A 20,641-nucleotide genomic window follows, 5' to 3' on the forward strand; every position below is an offset into this window, starting at 1 on the left:
TTAATTTACTCATTACTGACAATATGTATAAGAAACTGTTCATACCTGAAAGGTGTCGTATTCTGATTCACCAAAATGTTGGGTTTAACACCAAGTGGGGTTCACAGTTGCCCACAAACAAAGCACTTCTTGCACTGGTTTAAACTCAAATGACATGACATGTCTCATTAATTCTGCAGCCACTTTTTCACACACAAAACAGGCCCTTCACCTTTTACCACAACTATAGCAAAAACTCTACTTTCATGGCATACTGTAGTACTTATTTCACAGAAATAAACAAACTCTTATCTGTGCATGTACATGCTTTGAGGTCTAAAGCAGCATTTTGAAGAAGATTTTAGGAAGCAATACATGAAACATTCTTTAAGGTATAACATGCATCAGTCTTTATGTCATTTATACTAAAGAAGAATGCAAATGATAGTTTTAAAAACTTGGAAATATTTTTTTCACCTTGATATATGCATGTGTGTGTTATTTTTTCAAGATATTTATTATTTTCACTTTTGTCTTAAAAAACTGTACTTTACTATGATGTGAATGTAAACTGTCCTACATTTCCACAATAGTGTGAGGTGGCTTCTTATGTTTTGCAAGATGCAAGAGAACTTTGACTTTATGAACTGCACCAACGTGTCCTAACATTTTTCAATTGTGTATTTCTGTTTACAATCTCCATTCTTTAAGCACTCTCATTGCTTTTGCAAATTTTAAATTCAGTTAACAAATAGTAGTTTTCTTTGGTAAGCTTCACTGTAACACTTGCCAACCTATCTCTTAAGATTTACTTGTAGGTTTTTGAAGCTGAACGAGGTTTGGAAGGAAATTATGATAATACACCCTTAGCACCAAATAATGTCACCATGTGTAATTCTGAAGGATATCACAAAAGCACTCAATTTTAATTTATTTGTTAGGTATGTAAATGAATTGGCCCTTCTTAGATCCTTTTTAGCTATGAACCAGACCACAAGGGTAATTGTTTTCATACATGCAGATCACAGCTCCATGACTGACTTATGTTCTTTGACTCTTCCCTGCTGAGTAATCTCTAGTAGTTCTACAAATGATTTCCAGAACTGTAAATCTTGACACCACTTTTTCTTCCTGTAGATCTTATACTTTGAAGAAACACATATTGAGACCAAGCTTACACTTTGAAGACAAGTAATTACTAACCACAGACTGAGTGCCACACATGCACAGTCACCTTTTATAGTTGTGTGCATCCTCATGTTTACAGCATCCTTGTTATTACAGCACAGCTCTATATCCCATAAGTACAGTATTCCTAGGTATGAAGTGCCACCAGCTCAGAATGCAGATGAAGAAAAAAATAAGAATGGGGAAACCCAATGTTCTTGATCTGCATTTTGGGGAAATGGTTTTGCAATACACCCACAAATCTCTAAACTGATTGATTAATGATGACTGCTATCAAAGTGGCCATTTATCAAAATGTTTTGGGTCTGATGCATCTCAGAGATTTGCATACAGAAATGCAACGTAGAAGTATGTGTTAGCAAGTCTGGATAAGGGTGACATTTTTTTTTCATGAAACCAAAGATTTAGATGGGTGAAGGAGCAGTATCACACCCACAAATTAAAGTGGCCCAAAAAGTATGATAAGAATGAGAGTTCTTCAAGTGGAGAAGCTGTGAATTTCTCAGCTAACTTGAGGGCATAGTTAGTGAAAATCAATCAGATGTGTGGTTGATGCAGTGAGGGGAGCTCTATGATGTAAAGCAGGACTAAAAAGAAAATGGGAGAAGGTTAGGACAGCAGCAATAGAACCATGGGAGCTGAATGATACAAGTCATGGTAGCTGACCCCCACTTAGTATAATGTATGTTAGCACAGGAAGGAAAATTTGGGAATGCCATTTTGGTGACCAGTATTGATGAAGAGTTAGTGAAAATGATGGAAACATGGTAAGTCATGGTGAAAGACATGATATTGGCATGGTCAACATGTGATGTCATATGCAATGGCACTTTTCCAGTCCTTTTTAAGCATGCATCTCTCTCTCTATAGAATTTTAATCTGGCTTGACTGGTTGAATTTGTTCAGTAATTACATGACTGTCTCAATTTTGCCCCAACCTGTTGTGGTGTTGCTTCTTATACTGGCTATGGTAATCAAACAGACATGAAATATTTAAATAGTTCTAGTTTCTGAGTAAGAATGTCTTCTCCCAGACAAAACATAAAAACATTATTTCTACCAAAGTGAAAGGGCTGCAAAATTCTTCACCACAACTGGGAACCACACCTCACAACTGTCCCAGATTCTGCCTCATATTTTTATAGTGTCCCTCAAAAAACATTTAATTTTCTAGTAAATCACTCAGGATTATAATCTGTCAGTAATGCTAGACATCAGATATTCATGCTTCCTATCATTCTAAAAATGCATGTTGATGACACATTGCTCAATTAACTTTTTAAGTGAATTAGAGTAATATTTTAAAAATGTTTCTAATTTTGGTCCTTTGTCCCAATATTATTTTAAACATAGTCAACAAATCCTGAGCAAAGAAGTACAGAGGTATGTGGGAGACTCTCAGGATCTTTTGTAAATCCCAGGGGCTCAGGGATTTAGGCTTATGAGTATCACACATTCCACCATCCATTATTTCAGAACTTTCTTGCCTCCAAAGATTGACCTCCTCTGCAGACTTCAGAAGATCAGTAGATGGCTAATTCTTCTTTAACGCTGCACAGATAAGCTCCCATTGGGTATTATCTTCCACATTTACTTATTTTTTTTTTTGTTAGATAGTTAACTTTAGGGCATTTCTCTCCATTGAAATAATGATCCCTAGAAAACTTTGCCTCAGACCTGCAGTTTTATGGTGGAACTTGCCTGAGGGGATTCCTGTGTACAATTGTGTTTTTCCTCAGAAATTAGTTATATTTTACTTACAAACTTTTCTGTAGGGCTTATACTTTATTGGACAGAGTGGTCTTTCTTGATTTTTTCAGTAAAAAAGTTTCATTGTCTCTCAGAAATGGAGACCAACTCTTCTTGGCACCCCATGACCACTTATCAGGCACTATACTTGGCTGTTAGTCAGCCTGGAATCCCTGTTGGGTTTTCTGAACTTTTTTTGTGAATTGTAGTGAATTTTGTGAGGAGAATTGTACTGCTTATTCATTATTTTGTTGTGAGGGACTTGGGCAAGTGTGGCTGGTGCTTAAAACTAAAATGTTTTACTTTAGTACCTACCTTTTTAATTTGTGGGTGTCAGTCTCTTCTTTGCTCTGCTATCCATCTGAGGGACTATTAGTGAATAGAGGATGAACTCAAGTTCTCTTAAGACTATCATTTCCTCCCAAAGCCACAATAAGAAAAAAAAACAACTTGTTCTAGAGGCTTTGGTATTCAAGTCACCTTCCTTCATAACTCAGTCTCTAATGGATGGCTCTGCTGTGGCCAGCAGTTGTTCATTAGACTACTCATGTACTTCTCCTGGTCCCTCTGATGCTAACCCTCAAGATGCCATTATGAACCGGGAGTTAGGCACATTCTCTGTGGCTGTAAAGTTGCTTTTACCAGGGAAGAGAAACCACTCTTACAGACTTCAGAGAAGGTAGCGTTGGACATTCCATTGCTAACTTGCACTGAGAAGCAACTCCCTGGGGTAGGGACTGTCCACCCAGCTACTCATTTTATGGGGGGCCTCCCAGAAAAATGCTTAAGTCTGGACATTCTTCCTCATCTGGAGCAGATAACTGTCCGGGTTTGGAAGGAATACTGAGAGCAGTACAGTCCTTGACTGATGGCTTTTCTCTTCAGAAGAGGAAGAAAACAATTTCTTTCCTATCATATTTTGATTTCCAGTCTGAGGGATAGCAGTTAGACTGGGACAGTATACTGTCTTAAATTCTCACACTACAGAGGAGATTCTGAGTCTGAAGGGAGCCTTTTCCATAGATACTTCTCCTAAACAATGGCAATTTTTTAAATACTAACCCCAATATAAGGGATTTTCCCCCAATGGGAACAAAACAAATATAGCCGAATCTCAACAAATATATTAAGATCTATTACAGGTGGATTTTAATCTTCCTATATATGTTCCTCTTATTTTGCTAGCCTTAGGGGATACTTTTTCAGCAGCCTGCACTTATCCTGATAGTTAGCCATCTGCACTTAAAACGTCTGATAAGTCGTATAAGGCACTCCGGTCCCATAAGTTTCTTTTTTTCTAACCCCAGTGCAGATCACACAGTAAATTTCCTTATCAAAGTCAGCTTCAACCAAACTTCTTTCATCTACTAACCATACCCTTTTAACAAACTGGGAAATGTTTTGGATAAGTTTAAGCTTATTCTTCTTCTACATTGGCCTTCAAAATTGTAAATTTCCCAGGAACATGAGTCTAAATTCTTGCTGGATTCTTATGATAATTTAAGGAGTTTAATATTGATCTCCTTTCTTCAAACACTAAAGTTTGTGTGTGTTCAGTACTACATGCAAAGTCTCAGCTAATCAAACATTCTTTGACATTTGCTTATGACACTTTGATGTTTCCAGGGCTGCTGCCACTGACTCTGTTTTGAGAAGGTTTGCATGGTTGCAGTATCAAAATTTGCCACTAGATATTAAAACTGAAATTGTAAATATTTCACTGTATAAAGAAGTGTTATGTGGTACTTCTGTGGAAGTCCTTAAGAGTTTTGATGAAAGAGGGAAGTTAAATCCAGATTACCCAGACTTTTCAATGATCCTTTCCAAAATGTAACTTTTTTAAATTTCAGGCTTCTTCTTCAAAAAGCAGAAAAAGCTTACACAGAATGGTTCAGGCAAGTTAAATAAAAAAAAAAACAGTAGCAGAGAAGGTCAAAGAAGAAAGGACTCTTCCAGAACCAGAAATAACCCCAAACAATCAGACTGACTATATGATCCCCCTCTAGCTGTAACCCCTTCCACACCCTGACAACCCCATAAATCTATCCTAGTTTTTGTGGCACTAGATAACTTCAGACAGTTAGGTTTTGTGAATCATTCTAGAAAATTAGACCTGGCAGTGGGACTCCCTTCCTCACTTTCAATGGATTCCACCACATCCTCTAAATCAAACTGGTCCATTCCCTCCTATTTTGAATCCAGTGCTGTCTCAGGGGTACCAGAACAAGTTCCCCCAGCTAAAACAGGGAAATGACTTTATTCAGAAATGTTTTTGGTGCCAAAGGAAGAGGGAGCCTGGAGACCTGTCTTAGACCTTTCTCTTGTAAATCTGCATTTTATAGTTCCAAAGTTCAAAATGCCTTCTCTACATTCTCTGACACCATCCTTCCAATTTTCTAGTAAGTTTTGATTTAAAAGATGCTTACCATTGTATTCCAATAAATAACTTCAGAAGGTTTTTTGCATTTCTCTGTGTCTGTTTTACATTTTAAATTTGCTGTTTTATCCTTTGGGTTATCTACAGCCACAACAAAATTTACAAAGTACAGAATCTGATGACGAAAGTGCTTAATCAATGTTATTGTTTCATTAAAATTCACTTTTAAATAAAATAAAACAACATTATGTTAAAAATAAAGTCCGTTGGTCCAGTGCGATTATTTTTCGCTTAACATACACAGCCATACTATGTTCTCCACTGGATCACTGCTGAAGTTGCTTAAGGCTATACTGCATGAATACCAAAGCTTAGAGAGAACACAGAATGAAGAAGGTGGGTCAGAATCCAGGACCCCTTGAAGAATAGCCTCAGGAGAACCAGACTGGACCTGTTGTAGGAGTCCAAGTTTGTAATGCTTGATAAATGTATGAACTGATGACCAAGATCCTGCCTCTAGTATATTTCTAGAGTCCACCCCTTTCCAAAATGCTATGGAAGTAGCCAAAGCCAGAGTAGACATAGCCCTGTCTGTGCCAGGAAGTGACTGTTCATGGTGAGGATAACAAAAGGCAGTAGTGTGGGACAACCATCTGTGTTTAGATACTGCTTATCCCTTTTTCCTACTTTCACAGGAAACAAACAACTGATCAGCAATTCGGAAGGATTTGGTTCTGCCACCATATCATCTGAGTTGCCTGTGACTTAGGCTACTGCAACAGGGTTCTGAAGAAAAACAAAGTAATGCATTTAACCATGCTACCAGCTTCCTAGTTGAAGTTTAGAAAGGTAGTTGTCCACATTTTGGATATAGAATGTTAAGCGCTATGACCCTTTCGATGCGGAACAATAAGGAACATGGACTTTTTAACCCTCGAAATGAGGAATGTACCTCTTACGAGGTATTTTACTTATCCAACTGTACTTTTCACAATTACTAATAATTATTAGAAACACCATTTTTTACACTTACAAGCGAAAAAAATGGTTACTGGTTATATCCACACCTATGGCTTTTTGGCGATAGTGTAGTGTACTGGCTCACCAGATGGGCAGTAGCAAGCCCTGCCCAAAGCCCTCCCCCATAGTTGTACGTCAGTCCAACCTATTGAATATTCATCCAGTGTCAATGAATATTGATTCCAGTGTATGAGAATGCTAAGAAAACATGCATTTTCCGAACATAAAACATAAAAAATAAAACATGCCACAATGTCTAAAACAAGTTTCTGGACATGCTGCAATTGTAACAATGTATGAAATTGCTGTATTTAAAATAAAAATAAATTTCCGAACAAAAAACATCTTTCCGAACATAGGCATGGACACACAGGGCTACATTACAAGTATATTTATTATGCTGACCTCCACCAAACCACAAATACCGACGCATTAAGAAATACAGATACACATACAATGTGTTTCTGAACACCAGGCATTTACAGTTGAATAGTATGATTTGCGAGATGGTAACTGTCAATAGTCGGACTTGCAAGGTGTGAGGAGGTTATTATATTGATGTGTGAAGATCCGTGTGAAAGTAACCGAGCTATGTGTATGCTTTTACATTTAAGGTGATATTTATCAAGTACAGTTGTCTCTGAGCTATGTTTCTTGAAATTTTAGCTTTATGTAAGTAACCGAGCTACGCGTATGGTTTTACATTTAAGGGGATCTGGAAATTGTACATTACTACGTGTATGGTTTTACATTTAGGGTGATATTTGTCAAGTACACTTGTCTCCGATCTACGTTTCTTGAAATTGTAGCTTTATGAAAGTAACCGAGGGAGTTTACACTTGTAAACTTGACTTCCATTCGTCCACCTTAATTGTATGCATGATGCCACTGCTAATATGAATGGCAGATCAATTATACCTCATTTCATATGCAACTTTTAATGCCAGTCAACGTAGCCACGCCCACTCCTGCGCAGAACTGAAGGTGAGCCAGTACACTATACTATCGCCGGCTTTTTCTGTTATCCCTCTCCTTGCTGTGCCCTTTAAACTCTAACACAAACACAAACACACATATATATTTTTTTTCTTTTTTTCTCTGATGGAGCCACTCAAACTGTCAGCATCCTGAGGGAAGCAGTGAGATATACTCTTCATTCACAGATTATATAAATGTCACAAACCCGTACACTCTAAACTAACTACAAGACATCCTTCATAGCTTTCAACCTCTTAGCACAAAAAAATATGGACAAAGCCAAAAATTACAGGGGGCAAAGCCCCAAAAATAGGGACACATTTTAAATACTGCTCTTATAAACTTAGAAAGTTGATAGAATAAAAAGGTCTTGAGTTACCGTGCATGAAGTCTGAAATTCAAATTCCAGTCATTATTTAGTGAATTCATTCATCACTGATTTGCTACAAAAATCCAGGAAATCACAACTTTTATGAGAAACAGACCACAAATATGAAGCAAAAATTCTGCGAAAATCTGGACAGCTGAGATATATCAACCTTTATTAGGGTTGCCACCTTTTCAAATGCCAAAAGTGGGACATTTCTTGTAGAAATGTCAGATTTTGCAGGACTAAACATGCCCATGACCAGTACAAAGGATAGAACTTCATCTTTTTGCCAAAATAAAAGCTTATTTTTGGAGCATTTGAGTTGCTTATGCTATTTCGTAAATAACATTTAGGTGTTTTAGATAAAAATAATTGTTTTATGCAACTATTAAAAGGAAACTTAGGAAATATTTTTGTCCTAAAATCTCAGGACATTTGCCATTTTTTCGCAAGACACAACCACCCAAAGAGGGACTGTCCTTCGCAAAGTGGGACACGTGGTAACCCAGTGAAGCGTAAACTAAATCAAAAGCAATGCTTCTGGTCGGCAGCTATGATCCATCCCTGCAACACGCTGCTTACAAGAACTATTTCCACCCTTTATGCAAAGTGAGTTGATGATGCGTGTTCGTGTCTAGTAAAACATGGCTGCACTCTGTAAGTTTCGTGTCTTTGGCCAAGGGTGGTACGGACGTTCTTTAATTTGGAAGCCTTGTAGAAGTGGTGGGATTTTAGTATCTGGCGTCAGGTGAGTTTATCAACACTTTAAATATTAATTCTGCCATTTTGTGTTAGTGACGCGAACTTTCATAGCATATTTACATAGCAGCAAAATCTTTAACCGTTGCTCTTTCTGGCAGCCAGAGATTTGCTGTCTGTGTAGTATACTCTACTGACAATAGATGATAGTTTGATATTGACTATTTTCTAGCTGGGTGTGACCTTTTTGAATGGTAAGTACGTAGAATACGTAGAATAACTGGAATTCATTGTATTTAATAAAATGTTTTTTTTTTGTTTTTTTTTTTAGTATTTAGCAGATGCAAAACTGAAATGCTTCATAGATGATGTTTGTCAGGATATCGCTTGTGTGTTTGGTGACTTTTTTCCAAATATTTAGGAAACGGTAAAGAACCACAATATCTGAAGTTCCTGTAGGTTCTGACCTTCTTTAGTGCTGGAACTTTAGTACTTTTCAGTCAGGAAAGGAGGAGGTGGTTTCACTTTCAATCTCTTCCTAGTCAGTTTAATCAGTGGCTTGTTTAAACTCCAGTTTGAAGGCTTGGAATTAGGGTTACCACCTGTCCCACTTTGCGAGGGCAAAAAAGTGAAGTTCTGCCGTTTGTACTAGTCATGGGTATGTTTTGGCCAGCAAAATCTGACGTTTATACCAAAAATGTCCCACTTTGGGCATTTGAAAAGGTGGCAACCCTACTTGGAATTGCTGCCTGACTTGTGGTATATTTTTCTTTTGGGTGGTTTAGTTGCACAGTTCTGGATGTCTTAATACCAGAATTTTTTTTTTAATATTAGAAAGTTGTCAGAGGGCGAAATTGAAGTGAATTAACCCACCAGATGCGCAGTAGCAAGCCCTGCCCAAACCCCACCTGTGAGCATTTTGACTGCACCACCCACCGTTTGATTGAAAGATGCCACCTTAACACAAGGTAATATTTGCGATATGTGAAACACAAGTTAATAGGGTTACCACCTGTCCCACTTTGCGAGGGACAGTCCCTCTATGGGCAGTTGTATCCTGACAAAAAATTAAAAAAATGGCAAATGTCCTGAGATTTTAGGACATTATTTCATATATTTTATGTAATAGTTGCATAAAACCAGTTATTCTGTATCTAAAATGCCTAAATGTTATAAGAAACAGAATAAGCAACTAAAATGCTACAAGAATAAGCTTTTATTTAGGCAAAAAAGTTAAGTTCTATCCTTTGTACTGGTCCCACTTTGGCCATTTGAAAAGGTGGCAACCCTACAAGTTAATTGCACAAAAAGATTTGAGTGCACAAAAAGATGTGATTGCTGTGAAATCAAAACATTTTTTTTTATTTCAGCAAGTCCAAAGGCAAGTACTGTTTGTCCAGTTAACAAGAAAACACATACATTTAGCATGTGCCTATTTGTTTATTTCGTGAACTTAGGCTAAAAAACAGACGCCCACAACATCCTGATCCACTGTTTTGAGCTTGAACCTAACAACCACAAGTAACATAGGAAAGGGGTGGCAAGGTTTAAAAAACAGCCAAGTAAAGGAATGAAGTTTGTTGACTGAACTGATAAACAAAATACTTCAGTAGCAGTCTGACTGCTGCCAACACTGGTTGAACTAAAGTATTCTCATGGAAGCTATTTCAGCTGATTGAAGTGCAGCAGAGCTAATACACTACTTCAATGACAACTTAAATTCACAACCTTTACTATATAGGAGTACTTAACATGCCAAGATCTATTCAGTGTTCCAGGTTTGGTTTCCTAGTTACAGATATAACAAGGGGTATGCACAGGACACACATGGGCATTTTAAGTCCAGCCAAATTTCTCCAGATGCCCGAATTAATCTAATTGGGTTATATCACAGAGAACGGAGGACTCGTGTGGGGTAAAATTTTAAGGAACTGCTACTTAAGATCCTCACAAATAAGCATAGTTCTCAACCTGCTCAACCAGCTTAAGTTAATGGAAGGGACAAATGCCCAAAAACAGGGACAATCACAAATTTTATTAGGAACAGAGCAAAAATTAGGCAGAAATCTGGACATTCTTAGAAAACCTGGACAGTTGAGCGATATGTAAGAAAGTCTTTTAAGTAGATCAAAATTCCACATCTGCTTCACCAGATTACTCACAACGACAATAAATCAGTGTTTTGATAGGCGACCCACTACTCCTACGCTTCAATCACCAAACTGTAGCGGCGATCGGTACTCCATAGCTCTACCAAATCCCAACAAACGGATTAACCGTTATATTTGCATTGCGTGTCAATCACGGCACATTGCCGTTGTTAATCCCTGCCCTCCGGCATGTCAATCACGGCGGGCACGCCCATTCCTGCTCAAACTCGTGTTGGGTTAATACACTTCAATTTCACCTGTCAGTGTAAGAATACAGGGCCAATTTTAGCGTTGTGGGGGCCCCCAACAAATGTCAAGTTGAGGAACCCCCTTGATACTTCCAGTCTAAGTAACACCCTGTCACTGCCCAGCCATCCTAAGCAACATTTTATTTTATGCTGCAAAGTTTTAGGAGTAGTACACAGTCTGAACTGTAGTTGCAGTGCTCTTACATTGTGATATAGGTTTGTGTATCACAACCTTGTTATCCCAGCTTTCAGAGGAGCATTCAATGACTGGCATTTAGTTGTACTGATGTTACATTGCGACCTTATGTACAGGGCTGGCTTTAAATGAAATGGTGGCATAGGTGAAGGGCTCAATGGCACCCTCCGTGCTATCTACTACTGTCACCCTCCCACACATGTTCTCCAGTGCCCCCCATCCTGGGCTCCCTACATCATGTAAATTACTTTTTTCCTTCCTTTTCTGACATTTTGCCTTACTGTTCAACTTTTCCCAGAAGCCATGGGTTTCTAGATGCACCCAAATACATTTTAGAATTTTTCAAATCAGCCTTTTCATCCAGTGATGGCAAGAGCAAAAATTATGACTTACTTTTCAAAATTGCTTTTCTTCACATCCTTTCAACACATCTGGCAAAGACAGTGCAGTAAAAACTGTGTAGGTAATAACTGAATTACTTGGGGGGAGATTTGGGGGATGCCACGTCCTCAGAAGCCATAGGATTATAGATGCACTGAGATGAATTTTAGATAATTTTTTTTCCAACCTTTTGTTCCAGTAGAGGCCTGAACAAAAAAAGAAAAGGAACACAAACATAAAATTCAGTCTTATTTCTTCTTTTCAAGAAGATATAAGTTGCATACAAGGCTGAATGTTCAAAGCTGAAACAATTTTAGTTCACAATAAACTATCAAGAAAAATGTTTTGACAAAATACATAAATCCTATCTGTGCATTTGTGTGGTGTTAGATTGGGATGAAAGCAAAGGCACAAATGGTTACAGTTATGTATTTCCAGTGATTATCATGCCTACACATAGCATGCTCCATCTTCTCTACCCCCCAAAGGGCAGCCACTGGTTTTCAGTGTTTGAAATATGATTGTGAGGAAAGTGGAAGAAGTAATGATCACAATTATGTATTCCAACTAGTTTCTGTCAGTGCCCCTTACACAAGCTATGCTGACCTTTGCACACAGCTGAGGCCTGTGAGAGAAGTAAAAGAAACATTGACCACACTGTCCCCAGTCCCAACACATGTTATAATGACCTCATGTGCACACCTGTGACATCTGATTTAGAGAAAAATTAAAGAAATAATGACCGCTCTGTACCCAGCATCTCGCACAAGCTGCAGCAAACGACTGGTTGTAGAATGGGTGTGGTTAAGGGTAGAGGCCACCACTAAGCCTATGTCAGAATGTAGTTATACAGTATGGAGTGTGGGGGCTGCCAGACTCCTAAAAGCTATAAGAATCTGAATGTTCTGTGATGTATTTTATGCCTTATTTTGGAAAGATAAATACTTGTTAACTGCATCTTTTACTTCTGCCTTGAAAAATTATGCATCTGCCCAGGTATGTCCTTTGATAAAAATCAGTGATGAGACTCACTCACTCGTAGCAACACTGATTTCAGCAGCTAGTGATACACTGTATGTCACTAGTACTGCCAGACCAGATCAAAAGTTCTTGTTTAGCAGTTAGCAACCAACAGCGGGGGTAAGTTTTTTTTTTCCCCATCTCATTGAGGAATAATGTATACTTGTCAAAGTTCATTGTTTCATAGAATGTTGCAAATTTTGCTGTCCCTTGTAAAATTTTTGATTTGCTGGTAAAATCATTCAAGAATGCGGACAGTAAATAATCCCAGACATTAGAATTTTATTCAACATCTTATTGTTCAGAAAGTACATGATGTAAAATTTGTTATTCTGTTAATTTTCCAATTGCATTAGAGTAATATTTTAAAAATTGTTCCTGATTTTGCACCTTTGTTCCTCCATTAGTTTTAGTTTTGCCCAGAATTCTTGAGCAAAGAGAATTATCTGGTGTCCTGCCAGGATTTGTAAAATGTCCTGAAAGAGAAAACCATCCAAGATTGAGGGCATCTGCTTTTCTTAAAAGGTGAGATCAGTTGCTGTTGGATGCTTATCTCAAGCACTTGCCTTGCACATGTCCATTCACTGATTACCGGGTTTATCCCTACAGAGTCCTATCACAACTCTGTTTATGATAAAGTGGATAATTGGAGAATGAATGATCATTTTTTTTTCCTCTTCATATTCTCCAGTGGTAGCTTTTGTAGGGTCCACACACAATCAAGGATGATTAGGCGGCCTCTCACAGTTGCTGGCACTGCAGGTGCCTAACGCTGGCTATGAAAATACTTTTAGTGGGGAGAATGCCCACCAACAGGATTTAACTAAATCAAAGGCAGGGGTAAAACATTTTAATGAAATTATGAAACCGTCTACTTGACAAAACACTATCACTACAACCAGAGATCTTTGAATTTTAAAGAAGTGGTGCCAGTCCTTGGGTTATTATCCATTTGGTTTATTAAGTACACAAGATTGCTGTACAAATAGCCCCAAAACAAATTTTATTAATGTGACTGGTAAGCGCTTTCGTCTGATGCTCACCAGACGAAAGCACTTACCAGTGGTTAATAAAATTTTATTTTGGGGCGATTTCCTGGTTTCCGGCCTCCTGTGCTTCCTTTTGGATTGTTTGGTTTGTGGTATTTAAAATAAAATAAGTTAACTTGTTTAGGTGGGCACCCCCTCTCAAGAACCAGGGAGTTCCCAGTGTATGCAGGATTCTCTGGTGCCTAAAACTGGCTATTTAAAGAATATGAGTTAACTTGCATTTTCTGAAGTAAAAGATCTTTGTAACTAATTACATACCATTATTTGTTGATTGTGAAAAATGTATTGTATTGCAAGGTGTCACTGATCTTAGGAGGATCTGATCAAACTTACTAGCCAGACTTGGTGATTTCCCTAAAAACCAGGGATAGTTGAGATGGCCACTCAAGAATCGAAGACAAAATTTTAAAAAGAAATGTGGCACAAAGGCCCAAAATATTGCTGTTCACTGACTAAGCTGCCAGGATAACATATTTGGCTTTGGCATACTTTTTTTTCAGGACATGAAGTCTGAAATTAAAATTTGTCATTAACAACGGACTGCAGTCCTTGCTGATTTTTTTTCCAGAAAAACTACAAATTTTATGAGAAACAACTCAAAACTATGAGGTAAAATTATGGACATTCTTCAAAATCGGGGATAGTTGAGAAGTATTACAGAGATGTGTAGATTTAGGTGAGGTTTGTCATGTTTTCCATTCCACCCTGAAAACACACTTCTCAAATGTCCCTAATTTTTAGGAAGATACCTAATTTTGGTTTAAACATTATTTTGTCAGAATTTTTTTCTTTTTCTTTCAACTTAAGTTAGTGGTACAATATTTACAAATGTCCCTAATCTGGAAGCTATTTACCAATTATTTTTTGCTTTGTCATTCATTATGGGGGTCTGAATTTATCTGTTTTTGTTGACCGGGTAAGTCCATATGGTCAAAACCAATTTTATGCAGTGGACCTGGGAGAAAAGCTCTTGCACAGTACTTTAGCACATAGATACGAGAACATGTATACAACAGTCTGGTACAGTAAATAGCTCAGAGAGTATATATGGTATTTGTTACTATAGAGAGTAGATTTACATATCAGAAAATGATGCAAGGGTGTATTTACATATAAGATTTTGTAGTAAATATTAATGCATTTACAGGTAAGATGCTTTAAATGTTTTCATATATGGGAATATACTGGCACTGATAAGGTAGTTACTTGGGTATTTGCTAGTAACAAATAGTACAGGATAAATTTTAGTGTAGAGAGCAAAATTTTAAGACTATGAAACATTTGAAGAGCTAAGTGTTAGTCCTCATAGGTGAGGGGTAGTATAATCCAAGTCTGACTTGAGTTGGTTTCACTGATATGACAGTAGCATGAAAGAAAATATGCAGTGATGGAGCAAAAATGTGAGTATGATAGAGTATTCAGGTTAGACTGAAAACTGGTGGAAAAGCGGAGGGGAATAGAAGAAGAAGGGACTACAAGAAAGTCTCAATGTGGTTAGAGATGTCTGCCCCTAGATGTTTGTATTTTTTTTTTTTTAAGCTGTAATGTGTTTAGCAACTAGTTTTAGTTAGCATTCCAGAGATTATTTATCTGCAGAGTGGAGGTCCCCTGTTTGGCCAGGATAGCTACAGGGTGACTTTTGGTCCTGTGCATGTTTCTGGTGAGTGTGTAAGATTGTGTGCAGTTATGTAGCTGAGTAGTTTAGTTACTTTAGGGTGTGACCATGATGTGTCTTGTAGGTAAGGTTTGCTTGAGAATTTTGCAAATTTGTTCTAGCAGGAGTTGAATTTGGTTGTGTATAGGCATTTGGGAAGGATAGGTTAAGCATACCATAGTGTTTGAAGTAAACAGGTTGAGACTAGTGTTTTTTTTGTGGAATATGTATGGTATTTGTTTGCCCCTATAGAGGGAACATAGTTTTTGGCAGGTCTTTTTGATTATCTGTAACATGTGATAGTCCTATATGAGGTTGTTGTCAATTATAACACCTAGTAAATTTGTTTTGAGTTACTGTTTTAATGTTATTGAATGATATTATATGAGTTATTTGGGTTATCGTTTTTGGGTGAAGAATGTCAGTTTTGTTTTACTGGGGTTAAGATTTAAGATCAGTTGTTTTTATTTAGCCAAGATTATACAGCAGAGAAGGTGTTTTGGGCAATCTGTTGTAATCGGTTTGTAACCTGGCTAAACATATGTGTTGAGTCAGAGGAGTATTGAATTATGTTAACATGATGTGTGTCACTGTGAAATTTGTTTGTAAAAATGTTGAATAGAGGGGAGAGGGATCGTAATATAGAACCCTATGATACACCTACTTAAACAGATTGAAAGGGGAGAGTCTGTTGCCATTTTACAGCTTGATGTCTGTCAGATGGCTAGCTAGCTAAGGAACTATGAAAGAGAGAGGACTGGGACAGACTAAGTGAAGAGAGTTCAGTAAGATGTTGGTGGGATACAGCGTTGACTGCCTTAGGCAAGCCTTAAGAGTAGCGTAGGCACCGTTATACCTTTATTTCTGTGACATTTGTATAGTATTGGCAAAATCTAAGACCAGTGATAGTATTAAAGTTGGAAACCATGCTGGGTTTTGGAGCAAATGTTTGCTTGTATTTTAAAGTGTTATTTGTAGAAGTAGACTACTGGAACGTAACATTTATCTGCTTCAAGAAGAATTTGCCATTTGTCTAAGGTTGTTGTGTAGTTTTCACTTAGTTAGGGACCTTAGCATTGCTTATTTGTTAGGTGTGACATCCTCTTACTGTACGATTGTTCAGTTTTTGTGTAGTACTTGTGAGACCTGCTTTAAAAGTTGACTTTCTCACCTACCACATGTACAGACAGACCCCTTCCCCCTAGAAATGCACACTTAATTTGTACCCATGTAGTCCCAGGTTAAATGCTGGTTGTAGATCCCTCTGATATTGAACTGCATTGCATATATGAGTATGCATGTGTATTATGATGTTGTCACCGTTTTAGTCCTGAGAGACCACTATGGAACACATGAGTTGGATACTTTCCCTCCTCTTTCTCTCACTGTCCAGGTTTATTTTGTTTAATTTTTAAAAATGTGTAGTTTTTGACTGGTCGCGGTATTCCTAGGATATTAAGTTATTCTTCAGATGAGATTCATGTAGTCATTGGTGTCTTCTTTTGTAACCTGTTTGAAATAATAATTACTTTGGTGACTCTCTCTTCTCCTTCAAATTAGCCAAACAGTGGAACCTATTACCCCAGAATGTCTTAAAAAAAAAAAAAAAAAAACACAGATCATCATAGCTTTAGAAAACTCCTAAAGGAATACCTTACTCAACAGTGGCTATACTCCAGGCTAATTTATCATGCCTTCGATAAAATGTTTTCTATTCTGCTATCTTCTTGTCTTACTTCTACCAAATAAAAGTACCACAATGGTTTTTGGTTATATATCTTAAGGAGTTTCTTGTTTTCTGTTTTACATTCACCTTTTTGTAAATTGTGATTGTTGGCAACTGTCAAACTTTTTGTATATTGTTTGTAAATCTTTTAAACATTTTTGTGATCTTTTTGTACTATTGTTAGTGAGCTTTGTACTATTGTTAGTGAGCTTATCTCCCTGGGTCTCTGCTGAAAACAAGCTACTTGCCCAGCTGGACTCTTCCCAGTTAACAAATGTAAAATAAAATAAATGAAAGATAGAGTTGTGTTTGCTGAATGCCTTTGACAATGAGTTTTGAAGTGAAATATTATTATTATTTTTAATATCTTGAGTGGGATGGCCCTACTAAGTGGTGACACTGGCGGAGATGTTTACCTGCAGTACCATCACTGGCTTGGATGGCCACACATCCCTCCTGATTCTGGTACCTGCTCATTGCTCTGAGCTATCACCCAAGCCAAAAAAAAAACGGTCAGAAACCATCCCCCCTCCCAGGTGGTCGAGCTGCTGCCAATCATTTCTCATACTACCCAGCTGTTGGCCACTTCTTAACCTCTGGTCTTCTGGGTTGCAGTCAGGGCTTTATTCCTGTCTTCCACAGATACTGGAAGTGCCTTTAATATTTTCTTTTCTTTTCTTTACCATTTCTGCCTTCTGCATTCCCTTTATTCACCTGTCCAAGGGAATCTTGAATGATTCCCTCTGCATCACCCATTTGGGTAGCCCATTCACTGGGTCAACAACCTTCACTGTGAAAAAGTATTTAGAAGATCTAGGTAATAGTTACTAAATCTGCTGCCTGTGCCCCTCCTTTACCATTTGTTCTTGCTCTTCAAAGTGACACCTTCAAAACTCTTGATATAATTTTGTGAACCATTACAGTGTCCCCCCACATTTCCTTTGCATGATCTTATTCATCAGTATTGTATCGTTCCTTTTAGCTGTAGTTGGTGTAGTGTGTGTGTGTGTGTGTGTGTTGGTGTAGGTAGTGTGTGTGCTTTAGCTGATCTAGCACATTTGTCATATTCATTTCCTTCTATGGTAGCTTTCTTCTGAATTCCTTCCACCAGCCTGATAGCCTTTTATTTGTAAGGCCTTCAACACAGCCGTCAATACTCAGTGTTGTTTGATAAGACGTTAGGCTGAATGCATTACTGCTCCATTTCTGAAATCTGTTCCCCTGAGGCTATAGCTCAACATCCTGTTTGGTGTTGCCACAGCCTTCTCACAATGCTCCTAGTTGTCTGTGTGAGCCCCATATCCTTTTTCTGCTTGGCTGCCACCATTTCTGTTCTTCCCAGTTGATGCTTTACAACTAGGTTGTTTGGTCCAGTTGCAGTACCTTGCATTGCAGTTAACTGCTACAGTTCTTCCCACATGTTCAGCCTTTCCAAATCCTTGTACATACCCTCCTCCCATCCTCCACGGCTGCAGTTATATTTGTATCATTAGTGAAGGGGTTGGTTTTTCTCTTTGAGACAAATGCACCTCTACTGTATTCTATAGTCATGTCCTAGTTCCTTCTGTTTCACAACAATCTACTGTATCCTACCATTTAGTGACGCAGTTCCTTGGTCTTGGTGCTACTCCAATCCCTCCAGTTTTCTTGTTAGCCTCAAATGAGGGACAGAGTCAAGAGGCCTTGCTAACAGTTAAGATCAAGTTTGAATGACAGCTCCTACTGGCCATGAATCTCCATAAATCCTGCATCGAATCATCCAAAGCCCAACTAGAATAAACAATCCCAACTTCAAGGAAACTGTCATAGACTGGATATGTGTATCTAAACTGGCAAAATTATTTTCTTTTCACTCGGGCAAGTAACCACTTCCTACTTATACCATAAGACATCCTAATAATCTAGTCAAAGAACTTCAATACAGTCTAGTAAGGAACATATCCAAATTCTACAGTGAATGTCTGCAATTTTAAAGTTAATAAATTGGGGCCTACTAAAAGCGATGGCACTAGGTAGCACCATTTAAGAATTTAATAGAATCATCCTTAACTGTATTGAATGAGTAAGCACCCTTGAGAATAAAAAGGATCAGTAAGACTCCTGCCCCCTGGCTAGCCAAAAGAACAAAAGCAATTGTGAAAAATATGGACAAGACTTGGAAAATATGGCTAACACTAAAAAAAATTAAGAAAACGAAGACTATTTTGGACAACTCCTCAAGATAGCAAACAGGAGGATAAAAATGATAACTGTTACACAACCTTGCAAACAAACATAAAATCCCCAATGCAGTTCTGGTCCTTTACAAATAACCTCCTCAGTCCAGGTAAAACTGCTCAGCTAAACACCTCACCTCGTACTCCCTCTAATCAGACTGCATGTCTATTCGATACACATTTAATTCAAGCAGTTACCTCACTGTTTGACAATACCACAGTCTACACCAACTCCAGTATCCAAACTGAAATATACTCCTTTTTTTGTCAACACCGTCCTTACTTCTACCATACAAAAGCTTCAGTGCAAACTCAAACCAACAATATTGGCTACTGACAGTATCTCAACAAGATTTATAAAATTTGCAGCTGAGCCTTTGTGTTTTTCATATCTATACTTATAAAACAGATCCATTCAGTAAGGATATGTGTCTAGTCTCTTGAAAAAAAGTCATGCATCCTTCTGTTACACACGGGTGGTAACAATACACCTATTTTTCAAACTTTAGACCCATAGCTTTTTCCCTCCTTTCTCAAATATCCTTGAGAAATGCATCCATATTAAACCTCTCCAATATCTATGATGGCAAACTTCTGTCAAAAATCCAGCAAGGTTTTCTCCCTTATCATAGTACCACCACTGCATTACTAAACTTCATTGATGCAGTCAACCAAAACCCCATCTTTGTTCTGTTCTTGGATTTATCCATAGTATTTGATACCATTTCTCACCACAATTTTTTCTGCAAACTCCACACTCTTGACATTCCTCAGTCCTACTTATGGTTTCAAAATTTTCTGACACAGATTCCAGGCTGTCAAATAGCAATCTACTTTCTCTTCATTTCTCTCCATCTAAGTGTGCGTCACCAAGGCACCATCTTCACCCCGCTTTTTATTCAACTTACTTATAAATCTTTCATCTGTTGCTAAACCTGTCACTTTAATCCAGTATGCAGACTCTACCCTCATCTACTCTGCCTCCAGTCTTACCAGACTTCAACATCTTATTCAAGAAGCCTTGCTCAGCAATTCTGAACTAATACTAAATCTCTTAGAAGTGATTTTTCCCGCCCCCACATCTATCACTCTAAATAGTTATTTAAATATGTCATCCAGCCGCAATATTTCAATAGAAATTGTCCCAAGCACAAAACTACAAGGTGTCGCAATAGATATCTCCATGACATTTGACATCCACATTAACCAAGCCATAAAAAACATCAGAAACTAGAAGATTTTAAACAGAGCAAAGTACTTCCTCACTGACCCTGCCAGGAAAGCAATTGCATCTGCTTATTTACTGCCTGCTCTTTTTAAAGCTTCATTTATCTTTACTAACATACAGGTTACACTAAAAACTAAACTTGAGCAATGCTTTAATAAAATTGATAGATTCGTCACTAACCACCCATATAGATCCCATCATTGCATATCATGAACTAAACCACTACCACCTCCTACTTCCCCACAACCTAATACATAAACCCACAAAGTGTCCTGCCTTATGAAAACATTCTCAACTTCTACTCTATATCTTAGACACCTTCACTGTAAAGACAAACTACTCCTACATACAAACACGTCCAAGCAAAGATCCTAAACCTTTTGGACTTGGTTGCATACTTGGGAGCCATACAT

At 37.8% G+C, this 20,641-nt stretch overlaps 1 protein-coding gene across 1 annotated transcript in view; it reads left to right on the forward strand.

The window, feature by feature from the left end:
- Positions 1 to 8,207: 8,207 nt before the first annotated feature.
- Positions 8,208 to 20,641, forward strand: part of ACADL (acyl-CoA dehydrogenase long chain) — a 603,582-nt gene continuing 591,148 nt past the window's right edge. Inside the window, exon 1 of the mRNA XM_044075941.1 lies at positions 8,208 to 8,409. Coding sequence (XP_043931876.1) covers positions 8,306 to 8,409 — 104 coding nt within the window. The 5' untranslated portion in view covers positions 8,208 to 8,305. The remainder of the gene's footprint in view (positions 8,410 to 20,641) is intronic.

This window comes from Protopterus annectens, chromosome 6.part1, assembly GCF_019279795.1.
Source record: "Protopterus annectens isolate FY-2018-M chromosome 6.part1, PAN1.0, whole genome shotgun sequence".
Classification (NCBI taxonomy): Eukaryota; Metazoa; Chordata; order Ceratodontiformes; family Protopteridae; genus Protopterus; species Protopterus annectens.